This window comes from Meleagris gallopavo, chromosome 21 (genome assembly GCF_905368555.1).
Source record: "Meleagris gallopavo chromosome 21, MGAL_WU_HG_1.1, whole genome shotgun sequence".
Lineage (NCBI taxonomy): Eukaryota > Metazoa > Chordata > Aves > Galliformes > Phasianidae > Meleagris > Meleagris gallopavo.
This window is the reverse complement of record NC_139424.1, coordinates 6,706,829-6,726,577: the sequence shown is the minus strand read 5'-3', so window position 1 is coordinate 6,726,577 and position 19,749 is coordinate 6,706,829. Positions and strand designations below refer to the sequence as shown.

At 41.3% G+C, this 19,749-nt stretch overlaps 2 protein-coding genes across 4 annotated transcripts in view; one reads left to right on the top strand and one right to left on the bottom strand.

The window, feature by feature from the left end:
• LOC146543032 (LHFPL tetraspan subfamily member 7 protein-like) overlaps positions 1-19,749 on the top strand; it is a 55,804-nt gene that overhangs the window by 29,681 nt on the left and 6,374 nt on the right. The gene's annotated exons all lie outside the window — the stretch shown is intronic.
• LOC109370682 (uncharacterized) overlaps positions 1-19,749 on the bottom strand; it is a 54,636-nt gene that overhangs the window by 32,718 nt on the left and 2,169 nt on the right. For both annotated transcript variants that reach the window (XM_085240831.1, XM_085240832.1), the window contains exon 3: positions 1,463-1,552. In XM_085240831.1, coding sequence (XP_085096957.1) covers positions 1,463-1,552 — 90 coding nt within the window. The remainder of the gene's footprint in view (positions 1-1,462; positions 1,553-19,749) is intronic.

Below are 19,749 nucleotides of genomic sequence, written 5' to 3'. Positions count from 1 at the left end.
CTTTACTGGCCCTTTCAGTGGAGTTCCTGTAGGCTTTGGTGGACCCATATGGGGTGCTGCTCTCTAAGCATGGCTCCTGGGGTGCAGGGTAGTAGTGCTCCTGTCCCACATGAGGAGCTGCCCAACCAACCTGTGTGAGTAACTCTGCCAGCAAGGAAGCATTGGAGGCAAGAGGGCTCCATTGGCTCCTTTTTAAGAGCTTAATTTAGATACAGATACCATTTTTATCATTCCACTTTAGGACAAACTCAGTAGTTGGGACTGCAGGATGACTTGCAGTCATATCTCCGTACCTATAGCATAGCCCTGGAAACCTGAATCAGCTTCTCTCACTGGCTTCACACCCCCAGCACTCACAGCTTGCTCCTGGGGGGCTCCAGTGCCTGCATGGCCCCTGGCTCTCATCCTTTATTAAAAACTCCCCCTCACCCTACCAACAAACTCATTTTTAAAAACTGTGTCAGCTGCAGGGATGCAGATGGTCGCATTTGCATCAAACAACTTTTAAATTATCATTCAAATTAAATTAAATCGAAAATGCAATGAGCTGTTCCTGTAGATCTAGGCACACAAAGATGAGTTAATGAAGGTCACATTTGTAACCAGTGAAGAACATTTAAACTGTATCGTGCCTAGCATAGTATGCCATTAGAGTAACATGCTTTTCTAAATAAGGACAATTTGTTCTTGAAGGCCTTGTGCAGAATGGCTCCTGCCCCCCAGAAAGGATTCGTCTTTGGGATCTTTGTGATTAAGACAGGGAGGAGTGCCTGGTTGTGGGGAGCACTGGCAAAACGCGTTGGCCAAGTGGTGCAAGGCCTGCAGCATCAGTCAGGGCAATGCAGGTCCCGCCTCCTGGTCTGAATGCAAAGCCAGGCATGCCTGGAAAACCCTGTGAAACACAGCTGAGAGGTACATCTTCAAACAAGAGAGCTGTAGTTTTGCAGCCATGAGCCCTGCATGCCTCTGGTTGTAATTGCCTCATTTGCACACACACATTTTGCCTTGTGCTGTGTTTGTAGTCATCTTTGACAAACTGCCCTATAAGGGCTTTTGTGACATCCGTCATCTTCACAGCTCTCTGTTGTCACAACCATGTCATACAAATTAACCATACCATTTCCATGTGCTGAGATGAAAAATGGAACCTGTTTGGCTTGTAAGTGGCAGAGTCCCCCGCCGAGGCTTCTCCCATCCTGCTGCTGCTCTGGCACTGGTTTTGGCCTTGAAAAGACACTGTGCAAGTACAGGAACTGGGCACCAGACCAAGTGACCCAAGTCCAGGCAGCCATAACCCAAATAAGTCAATGCCAATCAGAAAATTATAGTCACTGCTCTTTCCCTCTCCTTTGCATGACCACTGCACATCACCTACAACCGCCTCAAGCCACATCACACATTTTTTCCTGAGAAACAAACTATTTCTTAGTATAGGGGGAAAAAAAATAGTAAAATTACATACCAAATGCTCCTTAGTAACAAAGCTCTTGTTCTCACACATTCTCTGTTCCAAACTCAGGTGTGAAGTTAGATGCTGGGAGATCAGAGAAACCTGTGAAACGGAGAGTAATAGCTGGCAAGGTTTTTGGCATGTGGAGACAGTTTTTGCAAGCAAAGGCTTAAAAGCTGCAGGTCTGCATCAGTGGTAGCCTGCTCTCTCACAAGGAGAAAAAAAAAAAGCTAACACCTGCCATCAAAAGGGACTAATGTACTTGCTTTAATTAGTTGCTGAGGTTTTAGTATATCCAACACAGCTGCTTGAAAATGGCTGAGTGCATCTGAAAGCTTGGAAAGTGAATGTTACAAAATCCACCCAGCTCAAAGGGCTGTGTTGCTGACATATTGCGGCTAAAGCAGCCCAACCACAGCTGAATGCACTTGATAATCCCTTGCAACAAGAAGCACCAGGTTCAGTTGCTGAGCTTAGGCAACCGGATAAGTGAGTTAACCCCATCCCTTAAGTATACTGCTGGGAGATAGTGATGTGCCTTTGCATGCTCAGTGTAAAGTATTGCTCCGATGTTTTCCTAAACACTCGTAACAGTTGTAAATCTGAGGAAAGCCCTTTTGATCTCAGTGGGTGATGGTTGATTTTGTATCAGCATGACTGAGAACAAAATTTATACCTGAATGTTCTACTTGGGGAAAGCACCTCCAAGGGCAACAGCATCCAAGGAATTGCAACAACTAGACTTAAAATCTTTTATGCAATCCATTCCTGAGATACAGATGATAGTAGGAAAACAAAATGTCAAGACAAACTGATTAAAAAGCAAGCCTGAAAGCCGCCTTGCAAATCATAGGCTAAGTGGTGAATGGTGATTTACTCTCTGATTTGTAAACCAATTTATTTATCAATAGTTGAAAAGATTTTGTGGAAATCACAAAGTTATAGATATATACCCAGAAGGAAAATATTAATGCTGCTGCCTGGATTCAACAGAATTTAGCCTTTGTCTTGTTTTTGGTCACTGCAGAACAACTCTCCATCTAACACCAGTCACCCTCTCAGAACGGCTGCAGACTTCCAGCTTCCGTATCTGCAATCCCTCCTCACCGGCCCCAGGGGGCTGAGTCAAACGGCCCTGATCAAGGAGGTCAGGGCTTCATGGGGTTTTGTGGTGCTGTGGTACGTGACGAGCCTATAGCACGGACATGGCTCAGTTACTAACCCCTGAAAATTGAATGACTTCTCCAAAGACTTCAGGTCTTGTCATTGAGTTCTTTTGCACAGCAACAAAGTGCCTTTACGCCATCAGTTTACTTTCTCCCAGGAATCTCTATGGGGAGGAAATTTTTCCTCTTTAGATGTTCCATTAGAAACTGCTGATGCAGAATCCATCAAATCCATTAAAAGTCCATTAAGTCTGTAATGCTGCTTTTGTTTCCCTGTGCTATCTGAAGAATTTGGAAGGCCACAAGCTGCATGTTGCCTGTGGCAAATTAACCTGTGCTGGCTGGATATGCCTTATGGCCACAATATCCTGTATGCAATATGAGTGTATGGCTTTAAAAGCTGAGCAAAAAAACCAGGGCACTGTTACTATACCTGGATTGCTAGGCAAGTGCCTTTGGGTTACGTTACACAAAAATGATAGCAGTGCAAGACAGACAAGAATTGAAGACCAAAATACACCACGCTGTTGTGCATCTGAGCAGTTTTGAGTGTGAAGCTCTTTAGTGAGTTGTGAACTGTTTGTTCTCCCATTCCCTGTTCTCAACAAAGAACGCTTTATTCATAGCCATATCTATAATAAAATAAGTTGAGCATCAATGGTACTGGAGGCAATAACTTCCTTGTACATTAGTCCAAATAGAAAATCACATAGGATTAATGTCCTAGACCATTTTATGAACTTGTATTAACACGTCAATTTTAAGAAATAAGCAAAGGATAATTTCAGCTAAAATCATGAAGTAGTTATTTCTAAAATAAAACAAGGCACAGTGATCCTGTGCAACCTAGAATGACCGGGGGCTTTAGGCAGAGCAAATTTTGGTCAGGACATAGGAACAGTCTTTGTAAAGATTGTAAAGATAAACCAAGTGAAGGGTCTAAGCCAAGGCTGTCCCAGACAGCAAAGGGTAGTGATGATATTTCAGTGAAACCTCAAGGCACCTTGCTGAGAATTGGTGGTGTTGTATAAACACACAGCAACTCGGAAACTTGCAGTAGCAGGCAGATACACCTGCTGTGACGCAGAGGTCAGACGCTTGTCTGAATTGTTACAGCTTCCTGGGAAATTTGTTAGGGTTTGGTTAACTTGACTTTTAAATGCAGGCATCTTATGGAAGGAAACTTCCTTGAATGACAAGTCTGAGGTAGTTAAACAAAACCATTTTTGAAATGCAGAACTCCAAACATGATTCAAATGCATGTTTTCCAATGCATATTTCATCAAGCCTAGCCATAAGCAATCCTTTTAGAACATTTCCTTTGAAGGCTGGCTGTTTATCTGGATTCAGTGAATGGAGGTTTGGTGAAAGAGGGTGTCAAACAGGTCAAGAGGCGAGACAGACACTGTGCCCTGGAAATCCAAGCCTTTATTATCTGGTCTCCCTGGGATTTCCTTTCCTACATAGAAAAATGTGTGGTAATGCCATAGCAACAACAAAGGAACAAACATAGCAGGACACGTCTCTGCTGTTTAAGGCTTAGCAGGTTGGATTTTGTAAATGACTGCATTTCCACAACAGTTATTTTGCTGAGAGTGGTATAAACAATGAAAATCTGAACCAAAGGCACAAGAAATAAGGACAAACAGCTTTCCATCTTCTCTTTAAAGATCTGTCTGTAAAGCAAAACAAGCTCTATAAATATTAAACACAAGCTGAAAAATCTGTGTTTTACTTCTAAACTGATTCCTCACCTCATCTCACACCAAACCTATGAAAGAAGCATCCTTAATGCTCATGATGAACCCCTCACCCTGCATGGGCTAGCAAAGCTGCCTGCAGCCCCATCTGTTCTCCACTAGACAGTTCCTATAGACAAAATCAACTGCCTGATTGCTTTGTGAAGGGGCACTGCTTAATGGTTCAGGAGGACATCTGGAGTGCCAGTGGAGGGTCACAAAACTGGAAGAGGCTCTGCCTCTGTGGAAATGGAGGAAAACCTCCCAGTGCATAACTTGCAGGTTGGGCAGCTACCTGGGAGCAAAGTCCCTCTCTCAGATGGTTGTATAGAAGCCAGTGGGACATATGGGAATTGTAAGCTGCTTTTTTATTCCTATGGATTTGATCTCCTATTTCACAAGAATGCATCACTCGCACTTTTGAAGCCTCTGCCAATGGTAGATCAGCATGATTAATCAAAATCAGGTTATAATCATGACATAGGTCTGTCAGTTAGCAGCCCCAGAGGAAAATTTTTGCAGCCCTCCGCTAACCTCTAAGATCCTTGACACGAAACACAAGGCTTCTGGAGTTGTTTCATGACCGTATTTGTAACCTTCCTTTCACAAGCCATTATTCTTCACACAGTGAGCCCAGATAACAGGGCCCATCAGCATCTGTCACACAAGAGGTCTTGGCTTAAAACTTCCAGTTTAGCTGTCTTATTTCAAGACAGCTCTTTATCAGAGGAGACCAAAGTCATGCCAAGATAAGACATAAGATGAGTGTGTGGAAGAAGGAAAAAAATCTCTGCAATTTTCAGGAAAAATGGTGAACTACATTTCATAGTTGCCCAGTTTTTGATGGAGTAAATTCAAGACTACACTCCAGTGCTTTCATTTGCAAACCTGTTTTACATATTTGTCATGAATTCTGCAGAACAGTACCTCTGACTTCAGCCTCTGCCCACTGGCTCTGATCTGCCCAAGAACCTCAGGTAGTCATCAGATATAGTGTTGTAATAACTGCTTTGTAGTTTAACTGTTTCTCTTGGCTCACCCCCCAAGGGAGGGCAGCGAGCATCTACAATTCTTTGTTGTGCAGAGGGGACAAGTGCTTGGTGTCTTCCCTGCACCAGGCCTTCAATCATCTTCTTTGAAGCCTAAATCTCAGTTCATTCGGGCTCTCATCATGGAAGAATGCCAGTGTTTAATCTGTACTTACCTAGTATCACACTGCCTCTGACTTTGCTTGAAAAAGGTTCCCTTGGAAAGGGTAGCTGAAGTTGGATGGTATCCAGAGCCCATCAGAATGCTAATGGCAAGAGGTCCTAACATGTCTCGATAATTAATGGGAACAAATGACTGACAAACTCACAGAAAGGGTTTCCTTCAGAAGTCTCCTTCATAAAAAGTAATAACTGCAGTAATCGTACAAATTCTCTAACAGCTCTGTACATGATAAAATTGTTTCATAGGCGTAAAAAGAAATATCATGAGATTAAGACTTAACAGATTGAAAACATCTGGGTTTTGAAAATGGATTGGTGGGATGGCCAGCTTTTGCAGGGCTCTGTGCGGTTATTTCCCCCTTCAGAGTAATCTACTCGACTACAGAATAAGTATTTTTCTGACCTGCCAGCAGAGACAATATTAACAGATTCTAATTCTTTAGTCAGCAGAACAATAAGGCGAATGCATCCCGGGATTGAGTAGAAGGGAGCCTTTATGATCCTCCAGCATCCCTTTAAATTCTCCTTCTGTCACTTGTAACAAAACAGGCACTTTTTGGTATGGAAAACACATGGCACACAAAGAAAAAGGAAAAATAAGCCTGCCACCTTTAAATGCAAAGCCGCGTTCAGATTTATGGGGTTATGGCTAAGAAACAGAATAACAGCAGATATCTTTTTATGGGTGATTGGGAGAAAGTAAATGCATTTCATGCTATAACACAATGGTTTGCGATCGCAAAGAGATAATAGATGGACTTTTTTTTTTTTCATTTAAATGTCATTCTCAAATGTAATATGTGGGAGGAGCCATTGACTTGATGGTGGTAAATGATCTGATCACAGATGAATAATAATAATTGTGCATTGGCAATGATCAGTGCCAACTTGATAGATAGCTCAGATTTGACCTGTAATATTTGGCATCAGACCTCATTTCTATGCATCCAGCTTCATGCCTTCTATCTTTATTACCCAGTGCATTTTCTTTTCTGAGAGCAGTCTGATTGCTACTAATCTTCTAGCCTGTAACCTAATGCTCTCTCCCTAAATGAAGTCCCCATATTGTTGATAAAGAGTCATTGTGTTCGCTTATCTCCCTCCTCTCCAGAAGTGATAGCAGGAAATCTGACTTCTCAATTAACCTGTGCTGAATTAGAATCTTTATGATCAAATTGGTTGACGTGATTTTTTTTTAATCTGTGCTGCCTGAAACTCGGTAAGAATTAGGACTTGTGTATCTCACCAGAGCCTCTCTCTGTGTCAGATTGCTATGGGTACACAAATGAGAAGCCATTTTTCTGTCATTCTTACAAATTGCTTCTCCGTCAGAAATTTTATAAGGAGGAATGAACACAGCGCTGCGTTGCAGGTAAAGTGACAGAAACAAGATCATCCGTACCGTGCAAAAATAGTGGATGTTTTACAGATAAAGCAAACAAAGGTGAATGTAGCATGGATCTATCTATGAGACAGACCCTCCACAAATGAATTAAAATGATTATTTTAAATTTATTTTTCTGGGATGAAATAGTATACCCTGGTGTGCAAGAATGAAGACATTCAGACCTCAGCTTGGAGAAGGGAAGGCTCCGGGGAGACCTTGCTGCAGCTTTCCAGTACTTGAATCTTACAAGCAGGAAGGGGACTGACTTTTTACATGGTGTAATAGTGATAGGACAGGGAGGAAAAGCTTTAAACTAAAAAAGGGGAGTTCAGGTTAGGTGTTAGGAAGAAACTGTTTACTCACAGGGTGGTGAGGCACTGGCACAGCCTGCCCAGAGAGGTTGTGGGTGCCCCATCTCTGGAATTATTTGAGGCCAGTTTAGATGGAGCCCTGGGCAGCCTGACCTGGTGGTTGGCAGCCCTGCTCATGGCAGGGGGGCTGGAACTGGTACAAATGTGGGAGCTCTCCTGAGCTCTGCCCCACTGCAGCTGCATGGGCTCTCTGGTGTATAGGCATCCTTCTGCTCCCAGGATTGCCTTATCAGATGAGATCTGCTGTTGGACATCATCTTCCTGGTGTCTTTGAGTTCAAGTAGGGCTTAAGCTGGAGGCATAAGGCTTGCTCTAATTCCTTGGCAAGAAGTTTAATTACAGAATGTGTAATTAGAGACTGTATTTAAGATCATCAAAATGTCTCCCACATTAAAAAGCATATCAATTTCATTAAAATATGGATACTTAAGAAAAAAAGATTTGGAGGCTAAATGGAACCTCTCATTACGGCTTCATTTCCTTGATGCTGTTTGAGTTTTGACAGGAAGAGTACCAGCAGAAGATAAATACATTTTCATTTAAGATTCCACCTGTAATCATCCACTGCAGGAAGATTCGGGCTGAATAATGACATTGCTTTGTGATGTTTTGTAGGCAGTTTTGATGGTAGGGGAAAATTCAAACTAATCTTTACATGTAGCACACAGATCTCTCCATCAGGAATTCATTCACCCTGAATCCCACACAGAAGATATCCTGTAAAACTCCAGCTCAGAAGTGCTTATTTTTATAAAAATATTCCTTTGCTGAAGATTTCAGAAAATTTCAGCAAATGCTTTCTCTTCCATCCAGTATTTGTGCTTCCCTTGTTAGATTCTGTTTAAATTCACATTATTTCAGGACCATCTTGTAATGTTTGCACAGTATTTCAAAGCCTCTCCCAGTAAAAAGGCATCAAGGTAATCTATGACACTATAAATACAGGGCTTTTTTAAGAAAGTATATGAGTCATTTTGCTGTAATGACAGCAGGCCTCATTAAACAGCTGCATGATTGGGAACACCTGAAATGCTGGCATGCCTGCATTTTGTAACAGCCCCAAATGTCACCCCTGGGAACACAGCAGCAACAGAAATGCGGGATTCAAATTTGAATTTGCAAAAAGGAGCAAGGAGTGGTTTGTGTGCTCAGTCATCCTGCTGTGAAGCTGTCCAAAAAAAGTAGCAAGGGCAATTCACTGGTGGTGGATTTACTGATAGCTGTGTATTCCAGCTACTCAGCAAAATAACTCGTTAGGAAAAAAGTTGCAGGAATGTAAGAACAGGAGACAACGATGTTGAAATGGAACTTGTTGTACATATACTTGAGAAATCAAGCATGAGAGGATCATGTAAGAGGCTGATGGAACCCAATCGAGCACTTGTTCAATCAAGAAAAGTTCAGCTCTTCAGTTGTATGGAGGCAATGCATTCGAGTCAGGGCCTCCAGGTGGGAGCTTAACTTGGCACTGGGCAATCTGGACCATGAATTTGTCTGCAGTGCATGGCACAAGGGCCGAGGGCTTTGATCCTCCATGGGTCACTGAACGCAGGTAAGTCATTCTGTAAAATATCATTCCTGCAGCCCTTCACTAAGTGTGTACGGAGTACCAGGCTTCCAGAACACTGAATTAAAGCTGTAAATTTCAACTGTCAAAGCCGAAAGATGTTGGACCAGGCAGCATGTACCTTTATGACATTTTCTTATTACAAGCACTGAGATGCAATTGCTCACATGGGGCCTTAAATCAAATCGTGGGTGGAAGTTGTGACAGAAACACCCCAGCTCCCTGCCTTACCGCAGGCACCGGCAAAATATGTGCAATTAACTGCATGGCCAAGGAGCTAGAAAGTGGCTATGCTTTGCTTTTGGATGGATTTTTACCATCCCAAGCTTAACAAAGCACTTGTGTCCAGTTGCAATATGGTCATTGATTTGTATTTTCCATAAATCCACAGTAGTCCTCGATAGCTGTTTCCCAGTCAAAGGAGTTTTCTTGGGTTTTGTTGTTAATTGCTCCACTCTTTCCTTCTTCGTAGTCAGTCAAATGTACTTCTGTCTGTAGATCTAGTAATTATATGCTCTTGTTTTTATGCAGGGCTAATAGACCACCTAAGGCTTTGTGTAAATTAGTTAATGTTTTTTTTTCCTGCAAAGCTGGTGCTTTTCCTGTATGATGGTGACAGGTGCAAAATGTTCCTTGCAAAAAGCATATGGCAAATTATTGAAGAACAGCAAATGCTTATGGGTTTTTGAAAGATGGGATTAAAGAAGCATGTTCTAAATGGCATCTGTGGGCACAGTGATGATTCTGTAGTTCTTCAGGAGCCCGAAATGCCTTAAAATTGCTGCTGCAAAAGCAGATACCTCAGTGGGAAAAAATGTAATACGGAACATAGAGGGAAAATAATAATTTTGAAAGGTGCTTAAGCCAAAGTGGGAGTGGCCACGTTAGGCAAACAGGCTGAAAAGCAGCACAGATCAGTGTCTGCCTTGCATTAAAAAGCAAAACTGTGGAGCAGAGTTTGTAGGCCAGCCAAAGAAAAACAAAGGATTGTGCAGGGGAAGATAAGCTGTTAGTACTTTGTCTCTGCAGCTTCTAAAATGCCTCTGCTGTTGTTGAATGTTAATCTGCTCGTCACATTGCGAGAATCGTGGCTCTCTCTGTAGATATCTGGGGGCAAAACTGGCCTAAGGAGGTCAGTGGCAACACTTCTGTCGGCTGGGTCTGGCCAGGGTTTCATTCCAACCCTTAAACTGTTTTTATTTCCTGTAAATAATCCCTGCTAGAGCTGAAAAACATTTTAAAATGAGGTTTTATTCCTGCGTGCGTGGCTATAAGGCATTAATAAATCAGTAGCCAAACTAAATAACTGCTGTTTTCCACTTAGGTTTCAGCCTTTCCATTTATTTCTGTTTTTCCACTTTCTCATGCTGTTTTGAAAACAGCTCAAAAATCCACATTTTCTGGCAATTCTGAGATGCTCTCAGGAGGGGAACACGTACTCCTTTCCCCACCGAAGGATCCCTGCTGTGTGCTCAGGCAGTGCTGAAGCCACAAGCAAAGCTTTTTTTTTTTTTTTTTTTTTTTTTTGTTCAGCTTTCGTTTCCTTCACTTTCTGCTGATCCCATGAAATTGAAAAAGCGAGTGGAAAAAAGCTGAAAGATCCCATCCCATTTTCTCCAATTTAAAGTACTAACTGTCATCTTATGTAAAAGCCTGAGGTAAGCCTCAAAGTTGGATCTCTTACACAGCAATTTCCTTGAAGAGTTATTGGATCACATTTTCACAGAGGCTTCTTCTGCATACAAGTATTTCATGGCATCTATTTTTCCCAGTGACCTGGAATTCATCTATCTGAGAAAGATATTTCCATGATTGAGCTTCCAAATGTTCAGATAAACGTATGATGCATCTGCTTTTAGTTTGTTCTTTCTGTAGTTGATTTGCAAATGGACACAAGAGAAATACAGGGAGGTGCACAGAGGTGGCATGGCGTAACCAGCAAATACCAGGTAGCAAACTTCTAGGTGGCAAAACCTGTGCTAGACCACAACATCAATAAGACTGAAGGACTGTAGAAAGGGCTGCAGTCAGCAGGCATGAAGGATTTCCCGAGTATAAAAATCTGATGAAAAATCCTTCAAATTTTCTGACTTGTTCCCAAGTCCCTCACACTGTAATCAGATTCTGCAGCAGGGACCTTATGTCATCCCCTGAACAGTGTCTCTAAACAAGCAGCAGTGATTTCTTACTTTGGAAGCTGACTCTCATGCATTTATACTTTCTGAAATGAATGTGAGGCCTCTTTATGCCTTAATGAGACAAAACCCTAAAGGAATTCGGATGGAGAACAAGTGCTGTTATGTCCTAATGCTGTGCTGAAACTTCTCTTCTTTGAAGGGAAAACAGTTAAATGAATGGAAACTTTTGGCCCCCGATGGCTGCAGTATGCACTTAGGATTCTTCACTTGCCCTTCTTCGATCACATCACTCCTGGCAGAACAGATGAGTATCGCCCTGATTAATCAGTAGTCTTCAGGGAACTGCTCTTTCTGTACACACATTATGATCATTAAGAAGCTGTACTGTCCTGTGCTTCCTGCATCACATGCTTGTTTGCGTATGGAAAATGCAAAATAAATTGTGCAAAATTTACTATATTTATTAGAAACATTTGTCCATTTCTCATTCAGTTACAGTGTCATTTGGTGTCCTGAGATGAAAAATGATGTAGTTACTTTTTCTGTGCTTCCCCATAAATGTTATTAACTCAAACATTTACATGCAGGAAGATGGAGATGCAGTGGAGTTATTTTTGTCATCCCTGAAGGAAGTGCCTTCCTGGGGTGTCTCTCCTGCAGTGCAGGGTGGCTGGCAGTGTCACTGCGGATGCCTGCAGCAAAGTGGGGTCCCAGCTCTCAGTAACCCTACTGAGCAGGGAGCTGAGCAGGAACAGCTGCCTGAGGCTAAGATTTGCTCACCAACTAGAGTCAGGAAAATCCAGCTGCATCTCAGGTGATCCTTCCAGCAGCATCTTTACACCCCCACTGGCACACTGTAACCTGCCAAATTCCAGCACAGATTCACAGAAGGGTTTCCCAAGCTCCCACTGTTCCTGGCTCAGCTAGTCCTGTCCACCTGAAATCTAACACAGGACAGTTTAGATTGCAACATCCTTGGCAAGACAAGCATAGCTTGAGCCTCACCCGGGCACAAGGGCAGGATAAAGGACAGAGCCCTTGCTATATTGCAAAGAACAGCTTTCACTTTGCAAGCAAATTACTGGTTGAATCACATTCGACAGATTCCAGAGTAATTGCTGTATGAGCAGCACTTGGGTTTAGAAGGCACGTCTGCGTGCTTGGCTGACAATTAGATGGCTCATCCCATCCAAGGAAGCATCTCACCCTTGCATGGTATTGGGTACATAATTAAACAGCAAATGAGAAAGATCCACCTTGCAGTAGTGAAACTGCCTGATTCTGGTACTGCAAGATAGCTTGTGCTACTGCAAGATAGACTATTTGCTTTAGAAAAACTGCATATATCACCCCTCTGCCAAGAACCTGATCACTTCTGAAGAGGAGCCGTTGTGCCACAGAGTGCACAGAGCAGTTCTTTCTTTCTCTTCCTCCCATTTTCAAGCTCTGGTTTCAACAGAAAGGATTCAGGCCTGCAGGGTGGACAGGCACATTTCAGCAGGCTCTAATGGGGAAGCCAGTGCAAGGCTGTCTTCTGCGTCCTCGGCTGAGACAGGTGGAGGGAAAGGGGACAAAGGGCTGGCTAGCAGCAGACCCTTTGCTTTGCTGAGTCTAACGTATGTGAGCATCACTGTTCTGTGCTGCCAACAGTTATTACTCGCTGAGACAGAGCTGGGAGGGGGCTGCACAGGAAAGCAGCCATTAAATGCTGCCTGCATCTCCTCTGCAATCACAGCACTCGAGTGGCCCAGCCACCCTGAGCTCTGTGGGGCACTTGGAGCCAAAATGAAAGGAAATGGGAATCCACAGCTCCATTATTTCAAAGCAGATTGCACAGAAGTTCGTCTGCTGCTAGAGGAAGAGCTCTGCTCCTTCCCAGCTGACCTGAGACCTCTGCTCATCTGCAATCATTTTCTGTTTCAGCAAAATGAACAGAACCAAATCCGCTGACTGAGAGAAACTTCCACAAATTTCATCTCATGGAAGTCTTTCCATTAATGTCTTTCTCACATGAAAGAGAATCTGGCTGTCAGATATTGTTCCCTGCTGGGCTGATATCGATTTCTTTTTTTAAAGATAAAAATATGTGATGCAATGCTATTGAAAAATTAGAAAAACAAATCAACCCGGAACTCAACATAATAGGCCATTTTATAAATGCTAACTAAAGGCTGTGTATAAGGGATGAGGAATAAGGCTTTTTTATTACAAGCTTAAGATTGAGCTTAAAAACTGGCTTCACTTCCCCGACCTCCCAGCCTGGAGGGCACTGCATCTCTGGCACTCTCACATGTTAACAGGGTCATCTGCTCTCTCAAAAGAAGCTCAGAATTCATACCTGGAGTTGCACAAGATAAAAAAGAAGAAAGAGACTGATTTGCTGCTTCTTTACATATAGGTATATTCAGACAGATTTCCAATGCACATGTTCCTCTCTGTGATCAGGGTCTTAAGTAGTTTATTTATTAAGAAAGAATAACGCTTGTTTTATTTAAGAATTTCATCTCTCTTTAAAAAACAAAGTCTAGAAAACAAATACATTTCAGTGTCAGAAGATCCATGGCAGCACTATTCCCTGTATTAAGAAAACAAAGGTGATAATACAGATGTCCTTGAGAGTAACTGTTTCTAACAGAGATAAGATGGTGATTAATGGGAAATTTGTTCTTGCCAGGGGTGGCTATCAAGTATGAGTAAATAAATGGGATGGTTCCATTCTTGCAGTTTACTCACCATAAATATTATTACTCTGGTAATAGGAAGATGCAATACTGCTGGCCATTCAGAGGTTCAAGATTCTGAAAACATCCTTGCCCCTTAGGTTATTTTCTTGATGCCATCATTTACTATGATGCCACAGGAGAAATAAATGGTATGGCAACCAATTTAATTTAGTTTTCAAACAATTTCTAGAATATGACATTATTTTCTGATGGTGTCACTGCACCTTATAAATGTTGTCTGAAGATCTTAACCTTAAGAAATGGAACAGCCTTTATGAAGCTGGGTTTTAAACATGATAAAGTGTTAAAAATAAATAAATACAGGTTATGTCCCCTCTGATTTTAAGAGATCTGCTTGTAGGCAGTGGTACAAGTTCTGCAGCAGCACACCTCCTTCCTAAGCACTCGGTGGGATGCAGAGTGCTGCCAGGAGCCTCCTGCAGCCCTCCTTAGCACGTGCCTGAAGTCACTTGCAAAAGAGAGAGGATTTTCAATGCTATCATAAGTAGAGAAAGAAAAAACCTCTCCCCACAAAGACGTTCAGCCATCCCCATAGTTTATTTATGGATTTTGCATTTCACGGTCCAAATACATTAACTAAGTTATTCTGTCAAAAAAATGTAAATGGTGATCATTTCTTAGCTGCACCACTTGAATAATTGTATTAAAGTGTAATAAAGTTATTGAAGGGATTTATTAACCTGATGAAGTAACTCATTAAATCCTTCAAACATATTAATGAAGGAGGAAGCATGGGTCCTTTTGTTATAACTGAAGATGGGAAATTGTGGAACAGAGCCTACCTGATAAAGATGATCAGATATCCCAAATCAGCTTTATTTAGCTAGTAATTTTCAGACTTTCTATCACTACTGTGGATTTTTCTGTTAATTTTCTAACCTAAAGGCCCATTGACTGAAGAGAGGACAGGTCAGAGTGCAACATGCTGCCAGGCTTGTCTGAGGATCGGGCTGGGATGAGCCGGCAGCTTTCAGTGAATTAGCAGCTGTGCTCTCATTTCCTATCTACTGAGTACCTAGGGTTAAGCTATGGCTGATTCTTTCTACAATATTTTTAAAGGTTAGGAAAACAAGTGGCACTTTTCCAGTTTGCAGAATCAAAAACCTTCCAAGCACACAGGTAGTGTTCAAAGTTGGAGGTGCAGCTATAACCAACTTCAGTAGGATGTATCCACCCATATGGCTACAGCTGTGTGACACCTGGGCTGTAAAAAGAGGGGAGCTGTGGAGAAGACAGCTATTCCCAGCATTACTTGTGGCACTGCTGATTGGTGGTGCGTTGGAATCAGTAGCGTGAAATGAGGGCTGTTACAGAACTGTTCTTTATGATCAGGTGGCAGTACTTGTGTATCTGCTGAGTGATGACATTCACAGGACCAGAGCGTCTGAGAAACAGAGAACTCTGGTTTCAACCCCCTGTCAAAGAGTTTTTGTTAGAAGATATGAAAACATGTAATTTGTGTCTCCCTGGTAATTCTTGAGTCCTGGGGAAATGGAAGCTGGTCATTGTTGCATAAATCAATTAGAAGAAGCATGTAGGATGCCTTTTTTGTTTTAAGCATGTATTTTTCATGGTTGCATCTCAGATAAAACGCTGTACTGTCAGGGATTCTAATCACCTTTCAGCCATTTATGTAAAATACCTGTCTCTGAAAGAGGTAATGAATGCAATATCCCTGAGGCTTGAAGACTGTTGGGATGCCAAGTGCGACTGTAACGATGTGAGACGTGGGCATTGCTCTCAGGCATTAGCCTGACTCAGCTCTGCACAGCACGTCTCAGCAGTGCGGGAGACAAGATACAGAACGTGCAAAGTTAAAATAAATTCATTGTAAAACGCCTTTAAAATAAGGTCACCTCTGATGTAAGGCTAGTATTTAACGGCTAGCAGCTTCATTAGAAATCTGTTTTCATGAGTGTCTGAGAGTCCTGGAAGGGGTGAAAAACGTGATTTAAAACAGACACGTGAGGTGAGCAAGTTGGGAAGAGAAGGGAGCAAATGTGTCATGTCAAATCGTGACATTTCAGGTGATCTACACATCACTGCCTGTCTTTTGGACCTCACCCCCCTGCCCTAAATAGCTATTTAAGAACTTGGAATTGACAGCCAGAGCAAGAGCGAAGACCTACTGTAGGCTGGGCAGAATCTCCCCTTTCCAAGTAGGCTGGCTCCTTTGCAGAGACAATAATGCTGCAAGGAGACATGTCAGCTCCTTCACTGCTTAGACTCAGGCTAATACTGCTCTTGCTAGGGAACATATTGCATGGTGAATTGAAGCTGCATTTATTCTTAGCCAAAAGATCACAACAAGCAGCATTAATTAAATTTTCAGTTATCAATTTCATTCCCTATCTATGCTGGAGAGCATGCTAGTTCTGGCAGGGATAGGTTAATTAAGAAAAGAAGCAAGGCATTTGCCACCTTTATTTCTATTAGTAGAACAGGAACCGAGCAGCTAACCAGTGTGCATTGCTTAGAAAATGTGTACCATATTATGTTTACCTAAAATAGAGCAATCGAAATCTGCATTTTTATTAGCACTTCTTAATTGTTGAATAAAATGTAACAGAGAGAAGGGAACACAGGCACATTGAAGTACAATACATTCTGAATGTGCTGCTGTCATCTAAAGGATCCAGCACTTATTTAATATTATTTTACTGCTCTGCTTCTATGTTTGATGTTCTGAAAGAGATGGAGTGAGCGTGACTTACATGATTTCCAATAAAATAAATAGAAAATATATATAATTATTGAAGCAATAAAATAGTGAAAAATTGTAATGGCTTCCAAATCAGAGTGCATCTGATAGTCCCCATTTCTTCAATCCCTGAGTCTTTTAAAATTTTGTTTAACAATCTGCTATCCTGAGAAACGTTTGCTCGTGTCTCCCCCTTTTACAGGCCACTAAATAGGCTGTATATCTTCTAACCTTGCAGGTGACAAAATGCACTCCTTCACTGTAGTCCACACAGTGCCAGATCATTTCAGCCTTTCTGAGTAAATGACATGCAACTCTATAACTGCATGATTAGGCCCATAGATTACCAGATTACAACCATAAATCTTCCCCATAGCTACCACTCGCTTGGCAGAAATAGTGAAGTATCATCATTTGTTCTCATGTAGAAAACATGCTGTGAAATGCAACCTCAAAGGTCACCAGGATGGCATTTCCTTTTGTGGCCCTCAATAAACTTGTAGCTAATGCAGCAATTACCAAGCCCAATTACCCCTGTGCAGCCTTCAGAGAATTTCTTTTCTGAAGTCTCGGTAGTTGGATTCCACTTTTTTCAGTTATAATATGGGGTAGATTTAGCTGTCTGCACAATTGCTAGACATTTCTGGAACAGGCTATTTGTGCACTGAGGGCCTGTCTGAATGAGGAGGCTGTGCCAACAAAATGGGAGCAGGGTATTTGAGCAATACTAATGAGATGTGTGCAAAAAGGTGTGTGGGCACTCATCTCAGTGTTAGTTTTATTTAAAATAACCTCTTCCTTCCTATTCCACCTCAGCTGAATCCAGATAAACTGTAGTAACGTTGTCCATCTTTTTCCACATGATATCTCCCAGTAGTTTTGTGTATATATACATGTATAGAAACACAAGTTACTGTATCTAATGCACTACCTTGGCAGTTGTAGTCACATACTCAGCATTTAATTAAACAGTCTGAGACATTGTACAAACTGGTACATCTCCTTTGTTAGCTAAGACAGGGTTTTGACAAGCTACATAGCTTTCTTTATATCCACATTCATTTTATAGCCACTAAGTGCTAACTTGTGAGTTGTACCATTTAGAAGAAAAAAAAAAAAAAAACAGAAAAGGAACTGATATAATCTTCTGCATATCTGCCAACAGTCTGGGAATGATGCATGTTCTTCACAACATGTTTGACTGAAATGAAGCCGATGGAATAGTTCTTATAAAAGGAGAAGAGCTGAACTGCAATATGTTAAGGTGGTTGTATCCTTGTTACCACTTCCAGCTCTTTGTTTGGGGAAAGATAGCTTGATTTTCATACCACGTGCATGAATGCTATTATCCCTTTTCCCAGCTCTCCATTTGCTTTCTTTGGGGGGAATAATTGCTAGGGCTGCTTTCAAGAGTTTGAATTATGGGAACCTCACCTGCACCTGCTAGTTCCATAAAGGCTATGTAATGAGGGCCCCTGTTTGTCTCACTCCCCAAAACGATTCGTTTCCGTATCAGTAGGATTTTATCTGCTTCAGTTTTATCTTTGACAAGTCACCTCCCTCACCATGTTATTTGTACTTAAATGACATTTAAAATGGTCCCTGCTGATTTTAGACATATATCAGTTTTTTATCAAATTTACTCCTCCTTGCCCTGATTCTGTTTGCACACTTAGGTGCAGCTATTATCACAGAGAATAGCTGTGACCTTGAATCTTATTTAGCACTGTCTTTAGGCTTCCAGTTGTTGGAAGAGACTTATATATATCTCCTTTTCATACAGAGGAACTTGCAAAATATAATATATGTAGTGACCCTTCAGGCATGCTACAAAAATACTTGCTTGGGAAGAATGCTGGAAATTATGAAGTGTAGTCTAGCCAGTGCAGTAGGAAAAGAGACGATGCTTTTGAAGATTTCTGGCTGAGTTCTGGTTAAAGGGTTTTCTCAGCACTGCTCAGATATTAGCTGTATTTCTGGCTCTGTTTTTAGGGGTCTGTGGCTTTGAATCAGCATCTGCTTTCTCATTTAAAATCATATTAGTAAAATCAAATAAACGTAAGGAAAAGCTTAAGAGGAGCTAATAAAATGATTAGAGAACATTGTATAAGCTCAAGGAAATGTTATTCAAAGTCAATTGAGTGTGTGTAAGAAGAACTGCCAGCTTTAAGGAGAGATAAAATGGATTATATGTGAGAGGAAACTTCTTGATGAGATGAGTGAGAAACTGCTTTGGTAGATTAAACTTTGTCAATAAAAAATGTTCCAAGAATAGATAAGACTGTAAAGTAATCTGTAATAGGTCTGGAAGAACACTCTTGCTGGCCTACAATTCAGCCTTAATTCTCATGATTGCTTGAGATATCCCACACTCTTGCAATTAATCCATCATAGTCACAAGAGTCAGGAATATAATGTACTCCTAAAATATGCAATTTAAATTTCTAAAACCAAATAATCTTCTTACAGCAGGTAATTTCAGCAAGATAATTCATGCACAGCATATTTTACTACTGGTAACCATTACTATTATTACACATCATTTAAGCACATTAACAAATACTATAAAACAAAACAATCTCCCCTCCATGGCTCTTTGATCTCTGTAATATTTGTGGACCATCTCTAGATTTTGATCCCAAGCTATTTTCAGTTTAAACATAAGAATGGTAGGGTACACCTTAGTTTAACCAAGTTTTCACACTCCTGCCTCACAGTACAGAAAATGGTTCACTTACTTGTTTCCTACACTGAAAACTCAGCAATATTGGGGAAAGACATGGAAATGGAAATAGCCATTTTCTGTGCGTGGTATTTGAGATGGTTGTACATTGGTGCCCTCTGCACATACTTGAGAGAACTGCATCACTTTGGTTTGGGTTAAAATGAACAGGAAAATGCATTGTGATTGGTTTAAATACTTGAACAGTATTTCAAGAGCTTAATGAAAAAAATAAACTTGAGCAATGACAAAAAGTTGTAATTAATTATGTTTTTAAATAGTAGCAAATGCTGCTTTCCCCTAAGTAGCAGTGACTTGTTTAGTATTATTACCACCACCAATTTACAACTTTTTAGAATAAATGCTGTTTTCCATAAAAAGAGGAACCCTCCTTCCTAATAATTCCTTTCCTGATAATTAAAGTTACTCCATTTAGAAATTGACAAACTCACATATCAACTTTTTTAAAAAGGAGGGAAACAACACTGTATTAACCTTTGGTTCTGCAGAGGAGCAAGAGCACAGCCCAGGGGTACTGTGTGGGCTGCCAAAC